Source organism: Haliotis cracherodii, unplaced genomic scaffold (genome assembly GCF_022045235.1).
Source record: "Haliotis cracherodii isolate W230 unplaced genomic scaffold, xgHalCrac1.p SCAF_14, whole genome shotgun sequence".
In the NCBI taxonomy this organism is placed as follows: Eukaryota; Metazoa; Mollusca; class Gastropoda; order Lepetellida; family Haliotidae; genus Haliotis; species Haliotis cracherodii.
In genome coordinates, this window is record NW_027266269.1 from 24,768,719 (window position 1) to 24,785,258 (window position 16,540).

Genomic DNA, 16,540 nt, shown 5'->3' on the forward strand with positions numbered 1-16,540 from the left:
GAGTTTGGTTTTATGCCGCTTTAAGCAATATTCCAGCAGTATCATGGCGGGGGACACCAGAAATGGGCTTCACACATTGTACCCATGTCGGGAATCGAACCCGGGTCTTCGGCGTGACGAGCAAACACTTCAACCACATGGCTACCCGACCGCCCCCATTTTGCTAAGCAGTTGCTACATTTTGCTAAGCAGTTGCTACATTTTGCTAAGCAGTTGCTACATATTGCTAAGCAGTTGCTACATTTTGCTAAGCAGTTGCTACATTTTGCTAAGCAGTTGCTACATTTTGCTAAACGGTTGCTACATTTTGCTAAGCAGTTGCTACATTTTTGCTACATTTTGCTAAGCAGTTGCTACATTTTGCTAAGCAGTTGCTACATATTGCTAAGCAGTTGCTACATTTTGCTAAGCAGTTGCTACATATTGCTAAGCAGTTGCTACATTTTGCTAAGCAGTTGCTACATATTGCTAAGCAGTTGCTACATTTTGCTAAGCAGTTGCTACATTTTGCTAAGCAGCGTGTGGTACCTCACATTGTTTGTGTAAAAGTTACCTTGCTGCGTCGTATTATTTCATATGATTGGTGTTGTACCCCATCGATTATACTACTCATTGTGACGCTCTGTGAGTGTGAACGCACCGCGACACACTAGCGCGTGTAGCGCATGCATTCAGTGGGCGTGGATGTACTAGCACGATTTCCACGTGCTGTCAAAAATAGTTTGTTTGACACCGAGCCTGCTCGAGATGTGTCACTGGTTTCAGTCACTGCATCAACAAACGATGGTCTGAGTTCCTGTTGAGATGTTCTGTGGGGAATGAAGGTGAAGGTCGCTGTATCTCCGGCGTCGTCAGCTCCCACAGCATCTTCGGCTGCCGTCTTCACTCGTCTCTTCAAGGCGGATAGCGCTACGCATTCCTCTGTTTGAATTCTGAAACAAATAGCATGAACTGGTTTGTTCGTGAAGCAAGTAGTTGGCTTGGTTGGTTGGTTTGTTGTTTAACGCCGCACTATTCCAGCTATATGACGGCAGTCTGTAAATAATCGAGTCTGGACCAGACAATCCAGTGATTAATGTCATGAGCGCCGATCCACGCAATTGGGTTCGATGACATGCATCACCTGACCACCCGATCCCGTTAGTGACCTTTTACGACAAGCATAGTCGCCTTTTACGGCAAGCATGGGTTGCGGAAGACCTATTCTACCCCGGAATCTTCACGGGTCCCCCCAGAGGAGCTGGGCAGGCTCGGTGCCTCCGCTGACGTGTCATCGCGCCCTGATGCCGCGGCTAACCTTAATCACCGGATTGCCTGGTCGAGACGCCACACCTTACAGGTCTCCATGCAGTAGCTGGAAAAATGCTGACTTTGCGATTAACAGCATTCATCCACATGTAAGAACGGAGCGACTCATTCATCAGCCTCAGGTCGTACCGGTTGTAGATTCCGCCATGTCTCCCGAATCAAGGTCTCAAACGCCTCTTTGACATTGCCTCCCGTCTTGGCACTGACGTCATAATATGGAGCACAGAAGAAACCCGCTCTCTACAAAGACAAAAAGAATATAGGACCGAAATACATATACAATTACAACCCCAACCCTACCCGTCTCCTGTGTGCAATATCCAACTACAAACTGATATCACTCGAAATTTCTTAAAATGTCCAATCCATGTTTATCGTCGCACCACTTTATTGTCATCCTTGATTAACAATGATGTAATATCTTCATTCAATTAACATACTCTTCACTATCTGTCACCACCCTGACCCCAACCTCTTCAGCCTGACCCCGCCCTTTTCAGTCTGACCCCACACTCTTCAGGCCGACCCTGTCATCGCCTCACCACACCCTCTTCACCCTGATCCCGCTCTATTCAGCCTAACCCCATCCTCTTCAGCCTGACCCCAACCTCTTCAGCCTGACCCCGTCCTCTTCAGCCTGACCCCGCCCTCTTCAGCCTGACCCCGCCCTCTTCAGCCTGACCCCGTCCTCAAAAATCTGTCCCTATCATCACACTGACCTCGCACTCTTCAGCCTGTCCCTGTCATCGCCTGGCCCAACCCTCTGCAGCCTGACCCTACCCTCTGCAGCCTGACCCCACCCTCTACACCCTGACCCCACCCTCTTCAGCCTGACCCCGCCCTCTTCAGCCTGACCCCACCCTCTACACCCTGACCCCACCCTCTTCACCCTGTCCCCGCCCTCTTCAGCCTGACCCCACCCTCTTCAGCCTGACCCCGCCCTCTTCAGCCTGACCCCACCCTCTGCAGCCTGTCCCCGCCATCACCTTGACCCAACCCTCTTCTTCCTGTTTCCGGCTGTGACACTGACCCTACGTGACATGTCTAGTTACCGCATTGGCCTGGTTCATCTCTATGGTCCTGTGGGCGGTGAGGTCATGTTTGTTTCCAACCACCATCAACTGAGGCTTTGGCTCAATATCCTGCAAATAACGAAAACATGTCGTGCACTACTAGTACTACCACGACCACTACACTACCACTACCACCTCCACTACCACCTCTACTACTACCACCTCTACTACTACTACTACCACTACCACCTCTACTACTACTACCACTACCACCTCTACTACTACTACGACCTCTACTACTACCACGACACTACCACTACCACCTCTACTACCACTACAACCTCTACTACTACTACTACCACTACACTACCACCTCTACTACTACTACCACCTCTACTACTACCACTACACTACCACGACACTACCACTACCACCTCTACTACCACTACAACCTCTACTACTACTACTACCACTACCACCTCTACTACTACTACTACCACCTCTACTACTACCACTACACTACCACGATCACTACATTACCACCTCTACTACCACGGCCACTACACAACCACTACCACCTCTACTACCACTACCACTACACTACCACCTCTACTACTGCCACCACTACCACTACACTACCACCTCTACTACTACTACCACCTCTACTACTACTACTACTACTACTACCACCTCTACTACTACTACAAATGCACTACCACTACCACCTCTACTACTTTATCACTACCACGACCACCTCTACTACCACTCCCACCTCTACTACTGCTACTACTACTACTACCACTACACTACTACTACCACCTCTACTACTACTACCACCTCGACTACAACTACCACTGCCACGACCACTACACTACCACCTCTACTACTACTACTACCATCTCCACTACTACTACCACCTCGACTACAACTACCACAACCACTACACTACCACTACCACATCTACTACTACTACTACTACTACCACTACACTACCACCTCTACTAGTACTACCACTACCTAATCTACTACTACTACTACCACTACAATTACCACAACCACTACAATTACCACAACCACTACTACTAGCAGCACTACAACTACCACTACCACTACCACTATCACTACTACCATAACAACTGACGCTTTTTACGGCAAGCATAGGTTGCTCAAGATATATTCTACCCCGGATCTTCACGGGTCTCTGTTTCTACTGGACCTTTTTCTTCACGACGCCGTTGGGTAGCCCAGTGGTTTAAGCGCTGGAAGGTTCAAGTTCGATTCCCCGTGTGTTCAGTGTGTGAAGCCCATTCTGTTGCCCCTTGCCATGAATTGCTGGAATATTGCCAAACGTGGCGTAAAACTCACTCACTCACAATGTATAAAGCCGTGAAACTGCTGTAAAACGACAAAAGACCCGTGAAGATCCGGGGTAGAATAAATCTTCAGCAACCCATGCTTGCTGTTAAAGGCGAGAATGCTTGTCGTATGAGGTGACTAACGGGATCGGGAGGTCAGGCTTGCTGACTTGGTTGATGCTTGTCATCGTATCTCGACTGCGTGGATCGATGCTCATGATGTCAATCACTAGACTGTCTGGTCCAGACTCCATTATTTACGGTCTGTAAATAATCGAGTCTGGACCAGACAATCCAGTGATTGATATCATGAGCATCGATCCACGCAAATGAGATTCGATGAAATGTCGCCTCTTACGACAAGCGTAGTCGCATTTTAAGGTAAGCATGGGTTGCTGAAGACCTATTCTACCCCGGATCATTACGGGTCTTCAGCTTGGTCTTCATCTCGTTATATGACATTACCCATTCCACAACGACTCACATTTGTCACTCTGTCGATCCATCCTTCAACCATCTCGAAGCTTTGCTCGTTCGTCACGTCGAACACTACCATAATGCCCTGTGTAACAAAACAACCATCAATTCAATATTTGAGTATTGCCCGGTAGGAGTTGCGTCCCTTATCCGTGCCAGAATCCTATGTTCGGGGTTTCGAATTCCAGATTGTAACTACAGATCTACTAAATCACTATTTGTACGTTGTTTAACGCCGTACTCAGCAACGTTCCAGCTGTAAGAGGGAAGTCTGTAAATAATAGAGTCTGGACCAGACAATCCAGTGATTGATATCATGAGCATCGATCTACGCAATTTGAATACCATAACATGCATCAAGCAACCAGCCAGCCACCCGATCCCGTTAGTCGCCTCTTACGACAAGCATAGACGTCTTTTACGGCAAGCATGTGTTGCTGAAGATTTCGTCTACCCGGATCTTCACGGGTTTGAAGAGTGTGGGGTCAGGCTTGAGAGGATGGGGTCAGGGTGAAGAGGGCGGGGTCAGGCGATGACAGGGACAAACAGCGAGCTTGACCACCCGATCCCGTTAGTCGCCTCTTACGACAAGCATGGTCTCAATTTGCGGCAGCATGGGTTATTGAAGACATATCCCCCCCCCCCCCCCCCCTTATCCGTGCTTCCCCCGAATCTTCAGGGAGTAAATCACTCTGCACAATCAATTAATGTGGGAATCACTATATTAGTTGATTGACATCATGAGCATACGTATCATGGTATACGATGACATGCATCAACCAGGTCAGCGAGTCTGGACACCTGATCCCGTTAGTCGCCTATTACAACAAGCATCGGTTGCTGAAGACCAGGAATCTTCTAACCAGGAATCTTCACTGGACGTATATATATGCTGTCAACGAACTTACGTTAGCGTTTCTGTATATACTCCTTATAAGAGACTTGACGTCAGCCTGCCCGGCCGTGTCCCTGTAAACAACAGACATTGGAATGAGATCGCACTTTGGTGAGATATGGGTTATAACAGGGAGTTTCATTTGTTTTCATATTCCCTTAAATAATTAAGTTGAATACATTTATGTAATAATATTAATAGCGTAGTCAGCTCTGATAGATAACGGGGCGGTCGGGTTGGCTTGAGGGTAAACGCGCGCTCGTCACGCCAAAGACCCGGTTCCGAATATTGACATTAAAATTGAGAACTGGACAGGAAAAAAAAATGGCCAGTAGATTAAATTAATGTTGCACCTGAACACGACCATATGGTGACCCCGATGTGTCTTCAAAGCCTGACGTTTAACAAATATCTAATACAGCACAGATAGTTGATAGTCATAGAAATATCTGGCATGGTGGTGATTTTCATCCTCACCTGGGGGCACGGGTGGCCCAGTCGTCTAAGACGCCGCGATGCGCTGTGCTGAGTTGCGTCCCTTGGGCACGCCAGAAACCTATGACTGTGGGTTCGAATCCCGGTTCGCCCCGATTATGTTTCTAGGTTTGTCAGCACCATACCCGTGCTCGTGGGTTTCACCGAAGTGGTAAACGTCTGAGACCTGCATCACTTCGGGCTTTCCTCCCACATTAAGCTGACACACCGTGATATAACTGGAATACTGTTAAAAACGGCGTTAAACCCAACTCACTCACTCATCCTCACCTCCTTGTCCCCCTCAGCTGGTCTGATCATGCCTATGAGTGAGTAGGTGAGTATGATTTTACGCCGCTTTTAGCAATATTTCAGCAATATCACGGCGGGGGACACCAGACATGGGCTTCACACATTGTACCCATAGGGTAAAAAAAAAACCGCGGGTATTCGGCGCGGCGAGCGAACGCTTTAACCACTGGGCTACCCCGCCGTCCCCCTAAAGATGATGAAGCAAAACTTGACAAATACTGAGTGGAGTGAGTGAGTTAATATTTAAAATCCCATCGGCACTTTTTCAGCCTTATCGTTACATGGGCAAGTTATGCATTAATATTATTCATAAAAAACCTGTCGTCGAAGGACAGTACAACAACTAGCAATATATCACAGATTATAATTGTAAAACTAGTTTTAGAACAATAAAATGATCAGATTATAACAGACGACACATTATAAAAACGGGCTGTAGATCGCCAGCAACTAAAGTTACCATACCAGAAAGACAAACATTTAAGATAAATACCTTTACGAAGTGAAACAAAAAGGTCTGGTCAGCGTTTGATTGGTTGGTTGGTTTGTTGTTTAACGCCGCCCTCAGCAATTTTCAAGCTACATGACGTCGGTCTGTAAATAATCGAGTCTTGACCAGACAATCCAGTGATTGATATCATGAGCATCGATCCACGCAATTGTGATCGATGACATGCATCAACCAAATTAGCGAGCCAGACCAGCCGATCCCGTTAGTCGCCTTTTACGACAAGCATAGTTATCTTTTACAGGTTGCTGAAGACCTATTCTACCCCGGTATCTTCACGGGTCGATCAGCGTTAGCGAAATGCCATGACAGTGTCGGTGCTGTGGTAAACTGACAATCATAACACCTAGCAACGCCACCCGCATGTGTGAAACTTACACAAATTTGAGTTGAATTCGTCTGCCATCGACCAGCATTTCCTTTTCGAATAAGTCGCCACCTGAAAGAAACACACATCTTTACAAAGTGAATGAATTGTGTTAAACGCCGCTTTGAAAAGTATTCCAGTTATATCACGGCGTGTCAGCTTAATGTGGGAGGAAAGCCCCAAGGGATGCAGGTCTCAGACGTTTACCGCGTTGGTATGGTGCTGCCGGGATTCGAACCCACAATCATAGGATTCTGGCGAGCCCAAGGGACGCAACTTTGCACAGCGAATTACGGCGCCTTGGTGTGCCCATATATATATATCACAAGCGTATCACAACATATAACAATATTATCATCACCGATTGATTTTGTAGTCAGTGAATTGCGGATGAGATATATGCTCGTGATGTAATATAGTCAGTGTTTCTTCGTTTTTTTTAGGAGCGGTGAGGTAGCCTAGTGGTTAAAACGTTTAATCGTCACGCCGAAGGCCCGGGTTCGAATCCCGACATGGGTACAGTACGTGAAGCACATATCTGGTGTCCCCCGCTGTGATATTGCTGGAATATTGCTAAAAGCGGCGTAAACACTATACTCACTCACTCACTCGTTTTCTTAACCCGTTAATGTCGGGTTAGAAATAATCAGGAGAAACCTGTGCATGTCACAAGAGGCGAAATAATGGATCTGATGTGTATGTCCGATTCGCAGGGTAACCTCACAGTGGCCCTGCCGTCGCTCACACTTCTATTGTTTGTTTGTTTGTTTGTTGTTTAACGCCCCACTCAGCAATATACCAGCTATATGACAGCGGCTTGTAAATAATCAAGTCTGGACCAGACAATCCAGTGATTAATATCATGAGCATCGATCCACGCAATTGGGATACGATGACATGCATCAACAAAGTCAGTGAGCCTGACCACCCGATCCCGTTAGTCGCCTCTTACGACAAGCATGGTCTCCATATACGGCAAGCATGGGTTGCTGAAGATCTATTCCACCCCGGATCTTCACGGGTATCACGCTTCTAACCAAACAAGGTCACGTGGTATATTAGGAGTCAAAATTGCATTTTTAAATTTGTAACCGGCTAAAAAAAATAATTATATATCCCCTTCCCTTCCCGGGCTGTGAACTCATCAATCAACGCTTCCCTTGATATCGATACGACGTTTGTTTTACATCGAAAGACAGGCCGTGTGATGGGACGATTGAGCATGTGATGAGTGCCCTGACCTCATAGGTCAAAGGTGACTGAACTTCCATCAGTGTCCAAACGTCCGCGCAACACGGGAAACATGTGAATCTTGCATATATCAGGGTTGGGGCCGCAGGGCGCATAGCAGAGGAGATAACTGCTGGTATATATAGCAGGGAAGCGTGCTTTGTCCCCGGTTATCTGTGCTGGCGGTCCCCGTCAGTATTTCACTGGTTTCTGCAGCACGTCGCTTCATCATCCGTGAGTAAGTGAGTGAGCTGGGTTTTACGCCGCATTTAACAAAATTCCAGTTATATCCAGTGCTCGTGGGTTTCACCGAAGTGGTAAACGTCTAAGACCTGCATCACTTCGAGCTTTCCTCCCACATGTGATGGTATATCGTCGCTTTTCACAATATTCCAGTTATATCGCGGCGTGTCAGCTTAATGTGGGAGGAAAGCCCGATGTGATGCAGGTCTCAGACGTTTACCACTTCGGTGAAACCCACGAGCACGGGTATGGTGCTGACAAACCTAGAAACATAATCGGGGCGAACCGGGATTCGAACCCACAATCATAGGTTTCTGGCTAGCCCAAGGGACGCAACTCTGCACAGCGAGTCGCGGCGCCTTAGACGACTGGGCCACCCGTGCCTGCATGGGTTAGTCAAGATATTTCATATTCTCTGTCGATGTTCAGACAGAGATCAGAAGACTGTGGAAAACAAAATATTTTTAGTATTATCAATGATTCAAAACGACTTGCACATTATAAGAATATTAAGTCATTGCTTGCTGTTGAATATCATGTTACAAATATCAATGTTAGGGAATTAAGGAGATATATGTTTGTTGAGATTGCATGAACTGCCGCTGCGTTGTAATATCAGATGTAAAGAAGCTATAACTGTCAGCCGAATTTGTAGGATGTGTAATACTAATAGCATTGAAGATGAACTCCATTTCATATTTGATTGCGAGGCATGTGTATCGTTGAGACACAAGTACATACCGAAATGGCATATTTCATCAAATATTTGTAAATTTCACAAATTACTGACTTCTAATGATGTCAATCCTTTTCAAATGTGCTAAGTTCGTGAAAGAAGCTCTGAAATGTAAATATGAACTTGATGTTTCATTTACCGCCTTATTGTCATATATATACTCAACAACAAAAGTTCCGGTGACACCAATATTTTAGTGTATTTTTCAAACAAGTAAAGTTTGGTCTCCAATATTGTAGTACATGTATGGAATCAAGTCACAAAAACGCAAATGCTACAGAAAAGCATGCATCCCATGCAAAAGTTGACTTTTATACAAGCCCCATGTATTTCACTACCCAAGAATGGGTATAAAAACATGTGCGTTAACGGGATTCTATATGCATTGTTAAGCATCGTGCTGACCCCTCAGAAAAACAACAAAATTACGCAATTATTCAACATTACGAAAAGCCATGCCTGTCCGAAAATGAGCGTCTGAAAGCCATTGGTATGCTTGAAGCAGGATCGAGTCAACGTGATGTTGCAAGACAATTTAACGTCCACAGAAACACCATTCGGTGTTTATGGTAACGTTGGCAACAGACGAATGCAGTCAGAGACCATCTCGGAGTGGCAGGCCACGCGTAACCAATGATCGACAAGACAACTGGATTCGAACAACACATCTACGAAATCAATTCCAGCCAGCAGCAGTGACTGCAAGAAGCATCCCTGGCCTTCGACGAATATCTTCACAAACCGTACGTCGTCGCCTCAGATGTGCAGGGATTGTCGCCAGAAGACCCGCCAGACATCCCATTTTGACAGGAAACCACCGCCAAGCACGTCTACAGTGGCGCAGACAGCGTCTACGCTGGACGGCCATGCAGTGGGGACAAGTTCTATTCACTGACGAGTTTTCACCTCAGTCACATCGATGGACGGATTCGAGGATTACAGCAAGACAGAGGACCCGTTTGATAGTGGAAGAGGGAAATCTCAATGGACAGCGCTACCGCGACGAGATCATCGGCCCTGTTGTTCTACCGTTTTTGCGTCGTCATGGCCCAGGCATTACCTTCCAACTTGACAACGCCCGGCCTCATATTGCTCGACTTGTTTAGGTATCTCTTCAACAAAACAACGTGAATGTCATCCCCTGGCCGGCTCGCTCCCCTGATCTCTCACCAATCGAGCACATGTGGGATGAGATGGATCGGCGCCTTCGACGTCAACCACGTGTTCCACAGACACTCCAGGAACTTCGAAACATGCTCCAGCAGATATGGACAGATATCCCACAGGACTTTGTGCGACGCCTGGTCCATTCCACGAGACGAAGATGTGTTGCTTGCATCGCAACCAGAAGTGGACACACAATTGATTTGTAAATTTACATTTTGGCATGTTCATGTTGTTTTTTTATGAAATCATCCGTTTTCTGAAGTCAGTGTGGCAAATTAAACCATTTAAACACTTACAGGAGTCTTATATCTGTTGCAAACCGAAATTGTTTCAGATTTGGTAAAAAAGATAACTTTGCATTAAATCTTATTCAATGTCACAACCTGAGACCCCTTATCAGCCTGAGACCCCTTATCAACCTGAGACCCCCTTATCAGCCCCAGACCCCCTTATCAACCTGAGACCCCCATATCAGCCCCAGACCCCTTTATCAGCCTGAGACCCCCAGATCAACCTGAGACCCCCATATCAGCCCCAGACCCCCTTATCAACCTGAGACCCCTTATCAGCCTGAGACCCCCTCATCAACCTGAAACCCCCTTATCAGCCCCAGACCCCCGTATCTACCTGAGACCCCGTTATCAGCCCCAAACCCCCATATCACCCTGAGACCCCCTTATCAACCTGAGACCCCCTTATCAGCCCCAATCAACCTGAGACACCCATATCAGCCTGAGACCCCCTTATCAACCTGAGACCCCCATATCAGCCCCAGACCCCAATATCAACCTGAGACCCCCACATCAGCCTGAGACCCCCATATCAGCCTGAGACCCCCTTTTCAACCTGAGACCCCTTTATCAGCCCCAGACCCCCTTATCAACCTGAGACCTCCTTATCAGCCTGAGACCCCCTTATCAACCTTAGACTCATTTATCAGCCCCAGACCCCCTTATCAGCCTGAGACCCCCATATCAGCCTGAGACCCCCTTATCAACCTGAGACCCCCTTATCAGCCCCAGACCCCCTTATCAACCTGAGACCCCCTTATCAGCCCCAGACCCCCATTTCTACTTGAGACCCCCATATCAACCTGAGACCCCCTTATCAGCCTGAGACCCACATATCAACCCGTGGGCCGAAGGCCACAGGGCTGGTATTGGGTCGAGGTTTGATAAATAATAACCTAAAAATATGATTTCATGAGCAGTTGTGCTACTGCTGTCTCACTTCCGCACTTACACAGGCACACATACAGAGTCAATAAGCAAACACTACATTAATGACGTCACGTGTCACACAAACCGGATATGACTTGTTCACGTATGGTCAGACAAACAGACATATTCACAATGAATGAGATAAAAAATATCACGTGTTTCACGCTTTATATAACAGCTTGTGTTGTCAAGATGAGAATGCCATTCTAAATATATGGAATGTTAATTAGTATGTCAAATGGATTTGTATGTAACCAGTCGTCGCAATTCGCTGCACGATCGTAGATCTGAGATGCGTCCTGTGTGTCTTCAAGGTCACGGGGGGCACGGGGGACCCAGTCGTCTTAGGCGCCGCTATTAGCTGTGCAGAGTTGCGTCCCTTGTGCACGCCAGAAACCTATGATTGTGGGATCGAATCCCAGTTCGCCCCGATTATGTTTCTAAGTTTGTCAGCACCATACTCGCAGCGTTGAAACAAAGTTCACTCACTCTTTATGAATAGGACATATCTATACGATTATCCTAGTACCAAGTTAAGACGGTATGGGGAAGTTTTTTTTAGGCCTTATCTAAACAGACAACCCATTGCTTACGGCAATAGTTTTTAATTTCGGTTTCAAGCATAATGGTTATATTTAGAACAATCGGTGTTTCGTCACCTCGAGGGATTTCCAGAACGCATGTGACACGATGGAAACGATTCAAATGAGGAGTGGGTGTGTTATGTCGTGACAAGTTGTAACACGCGAGGCACATCACGACATAATATCAGTTGTTGCGTGTTGTTTAACCCTGCAATGGTCCAGCTACATGGCGCCGCCTGTAAATAATCGAGTATGGACCAGGCAATCCAGTGACTGATATTGTAAATAACGATCCACGCCTTAGAGGTACGATGAAACACGATCAACCACGCCTGACGCACTGGTTGATTGGTTTGTTTGTTGTTTAACGCCGCACTCAGCTATATGACGGCGGTCTGCAAATAATCGAGTCTGAACCAGACAATCCAGTGATTAATATCATGAACATCGATCCACGCAATTGGGATCGATGACATGTATCAACCACTCAGCGAGCCTGACCACCCGATCCGGTTAGTCGACTTTTAAAGCATCGTCGCCTTTTACGGCAAGTATGGGTTGCTGAAGACCTATTCTACCCCGGAATCTTCATGGGTCTATCCTACAAAGGAGTATGAAACCCAGCTCCTTCACCCCTTCACTAACACTACCCCCAAACGTACCTGTTGGTCCCCGGCTAAGGTCATGTGGAACTCTGACGGCATAAAGATCAATACTACCGTATTTCCTCTATTAGACGCCCGGGCTTCTATTTATTTCGGACAAGCCTTTGACCCGGCGTCAATTAGAGGCCCGGCGTCTATTGGAGGCCCGGCTTCTATTGATACCCCTATTTCACTATGATCAAGAATGTCCCGTTGTATCAATTGATCGACCCGGCGTCTATTGGAGGCCCGGCTTCTATTGGAGGCCCGGCTTCTATTGATACCCCTATTTCACTATGATCACGAATGTCCCGTTGTATCAATTGATCGACCCGGCTTCTATTGGAGGCCCGGCTTCTATTGGAGACCCGGCTTCTATTGGAGGCCCGGCTTCTATTGGAGACCCGGCTTCTATTGGAGGCCCGGCTTCTATTGGAGGCCCGGCGTCTATTGGAGGCCCGGCTTCTATTGATACCCCTATTTCACTATGATCACGAACTTCCCGTTGTATCAATTGATCGACCCGGCGTCTATTGGAGGCCCGGCTTCTATTTTTTGCACTGAAAAATTGACCGGCTTCTATTAGATACCGGGCGTCTAATAGAAGAAATACGGTAGTTTTGTTATGTAGCATTTAGATAGCAGTGTTGCCTAGTAATAACGGCATTAGCCTTAGCGCCTGGAACTTAAATCAGTAGAACAAATTGAAGGTTTGTTCATTGCCGATTTGAATTGGCAATTCTTCTTTTTCATTTTAATACTCACTTGATCGTATAATTAAAATGTCTGTTTCCATATTACTCTTAACTCGGTCTTACTATTGCCGCGTGTAACACACTGGCTGGCGAGTTTCTTGATTACAAAGGCTTAATCTCTTACCCACATGCGACCGCCTCCGTGGTCTAGTGGTAGAGCGTCTGCCTGGAGACCGGAAGGCCCGGGGTTCGATCCCCGGCCGCGTCATACCAAAAGAGGTTAAAAGCTAGTACTTGTTGTTACCCTGTCTGGCGCTCGGCATTAAGGGGCTAAAACAAGGACTGGTCGGCTCGGAGTCAGTATACTGTGTCTGAGGGGGATATTCATGTTAAACTGCGGCATGGTATATCAGTGTGCTAGCACTATAAAATCGGCATTAGTCCGGACTAGTACAAGCAATAACCTTGGACGCGACGTTAAACCCAAATTCACCTCACCTCTTATCCACATTGGCTTGTATGTATTGGCTTGTTGGTCGCCGCATTCCGGTTTATCTTCAATGTCCCAATTCTAAGATTCTAGGAGCGGTCGGGTAGCCTAGTGGTAAAAGAGTTCGCTCGTTACGCCGAAGACACGGGTTCGATTCCCGACATGGGTACAATGTCTGAAGCCCATTTCTGGTGTCCCTTGCCGTGATATTGCTGGAATATTGCTAAAAGCGGCGTAAAACCACACTCACTCACTCTAAGATTCTAACATGCCCTTTCCCTCATATGTTTTATTATTCGTGTTACAAACACCTTTATGTCAATGCAACCTCTTGATAAACTCCCTTATTTGATGATAAACGATCTAATTTACACAACTAGACCCCTCTATCACTCAATGCTTAAACGAATATATATGACGATTATATGTGATATTTTAGTTCTATTGCGTCACGTAAGTCTAAAAAGGCTGGGCGTTGCCTTTATACTTTAATGTTGGAGAAATGTACAGTTTTATGTAACCTGTGAAACGTTAATATTATGCTGTGTTTTCTTCTCCGTGTAAACGCCTTGACCACGTGGGTGGGACATGGGCGTTCCAGTTGTCTGAGGCGCTTCAATTCGCTGTACAGAGTTGCGTCCCTTGGACACGCCAGGCGCCAACGAAATACCTAGAGCATGTTTGGCTTTCCTCCCAAATTATGCTGGCACGCCATGATATATTGTTCAAAGCGACACTCACTCACTCATGCAATCATTGTCATGTGGAAGGTAAAAAACAATTGCATCGTGGGGTAGTTAGAGACCAAGAATAAAAAAATGCTTGAAACTGGGATTCGAACCAACAACAGTGTTAACTGAAGGGTGATACAACATTGAAATGGGCGGCACAAATAAAAATCAACTTGCCAAACGTTAGTTAGCAATAAGATGTAAAGATAAAACTAACAGTGCTTGATAAAAAGGTCGTCTATGCTTGTCGTAAAAGGCGACTAACGGGATCGGGTGGTCAGGCTCGCTGACTTGGTTGATGCATGCCATCGTATCCCAGTTACGCGGATCGGTGCTCATGATGTCATTGACTGGATTGTCTGGTCCAGACTCGATTATTGACAGACCGCCGTCATTTGGTGGAATATTGCTGAGTGCGGCGTTAAACAACAAACAAACAATCAAAATCATTGACATATTGGCATATCAGGGCTGTCAGTCTGAACCAGTTCCTAATTCTTCAGCTTGGATCCAAACTGGAACTGAATAAAACTGACAAAAATGTGACCGTAGTGAAGTGTTTTAGTATTTCCTATGATCCAAATTATGCATTTCAATTTCAGTGTACAAATGAAACACGATGAAAATGATCATTTGGGACAGATTTCTACCCCTCCACACCCATCTACCCACCCATCCACTGCACCCCATCCAACCCTCCACTTTGAAATTCCCTCCCCCGGGTCTGACTAGCTAGAAACTCGGAGTAGTGAAATAAGATTAACACTTGTCCTCTGGAGTAGTTTTTTGGTTGTTGTTTTTTTAAACACAACAAAAAACGAAATTCTAAGGTTGCCTACCTCGTGTGTGAGTATACGCTGGGTTGTACACGTTGTTCACATATCGCTGCAACAGTGACGTCTTGCCGACGTGCTGGTTGCCGAGCAGCACCAACTTCAACCTCCCTGGCCTCGCCTCGTCCGTCTTGGACATCACAGTGACTTGGTTACTCAACATCAGTGTTTGAGGAGCATCCATAATTTATCAACAAATAGAATCAGATCTACACAGGGTTTGGTACATGCAAGACTCTCTCGTCATATGATCCATCCTTGAATATTTAACGGCCAATATACTCGCATGTCATCCCCAATCTCGCATAACTGACTGAGATAAAATCACGTGCAGCGTTTGCATGAGACTGTTAATTGTTTCAGCGTCATCAACGGTTGTGTCTGTATCTAGGGGAGGTAACTGCGGCGGATTAAAATACTGTTGACGTCACATTATTGTTGTTATCTATGTGTTGTCGGTATAAATAGTAATACAGCTCGACCAATCACCAGGAACTGTATTCAATACATATTCATTTTCGCCTGGAGTATCATAGCGATATGCGAGTTCAAGCATTTTGAAAGTAAATATGGTCGAGTAATATGACGGAGTTTCTCTTAAAATAAACATAAGAGTTTTATCATTTTTATGTTTTGTGACATAATTGAAACTTTTTTTAAAGTTGTGTACATTTACATTTTCAAATATTTTATTTTTAAGTTTTCACATTTGTTTTCTTTCCTCGGATGTAGCTTGGAAACACACAGAAAAAAAGATTGCCCAACGGCGTTTCGGTGTACAAAAAGATTATTGACAAATATATAAACAAAAATTATTTTTACATGTCTCCAATTATTTCCACAGTTCGCAAGAAGCCATATTTTTCTGTGTAATTTTTATTTGCAAAGGGGGCACGTGAACATAGGCATAGTTTCCTACGTGATGTCGGCAACGTTGCTGTATTCATGGGCGGATACAGCTTTTTTGAAAAGATACGAATATCAGAAATCTCCGAAAACAATAGATGATGTCACAGGAGGGGTCTAAAGTCCAAGGGTATTATGACATGGGTAATCCCCGTAACAGTGGGATTCCCGAGATTATATATAGACGATGACCACGCGAGCAATATGATATTGTTCAGACAGAGTGGAAGGTCAATGCGGTCGGGTAGCTTAGTGGTGAAAGCGTTCGCTAGTCACGCCGAAGACCCGGGTTCGATTCCCGACATTGGTACAATGTGTGAAGCCCATTTCTGGTGTCCCCCGCCGTGATTAT

At 45.9% G+C, this 16,540-nt stretch overlaps 1 protein-coding gene across 1 annotated transcript; it reads right to left on the reverse strand.

The window, feature by feature from the left end:
• Window positions 1-335: 335 nt before the first annotated feature.
• Window positions 336-15,590, reverse strand: LOC139461131 (ras-related protein Rab-1B-like). The gene is made up of 7 exons (XM_071242676.1): window positions 15,289-15,590; window positions 6,721-6,781; window positions 5,062-5,122; window positions 4,161-4,238; window positions 2,361-2,450; window positions 1,438-1,548; window positions 336-932 (listed from the first exon to the last, which is right to left on the reverse strand). Exons 1-7 carry the CDS (start codon window positions 15,464-15,466, stop codon window positions 852-854), a joined length of 660 nt encoding a protein of 219 aa, XP_071098777.1. The 5' UTR covers window positions 15,467-15,590; the 3' UTR covers window positions 336-851.
• Between the last annotated feature and the right edge of the window lie 950 nt (window positions 15,591-16,540).

What these genes read in the sequence shown, in the direction of transcription:
- LOC139461131 (XM_071242676.1), bottom strand. Translation starts at nt 15,466, where the DNA reads ATGGATGCTCCTCAAACACTGATGTTGAGTAACCAAGTCACTGTGATG. An exon ending in AGCGTATACTCACACACGAG is followed by an intron (nt 6,782 to 15,288) that starts GTAGGCAACCTT and finishes TGTTTCTTTCAG; the next exon opens with GTGGCGACTTATTCGAAAAG. An exon ending in CATGGCGGAATCTACAACCG is followed by an intron (nt 933 to 1,437) that starts GTACGACCTGAG and finishes TATTTGTTTCAG; the next exon opens with AATTCAAACAGAGGAATGCG.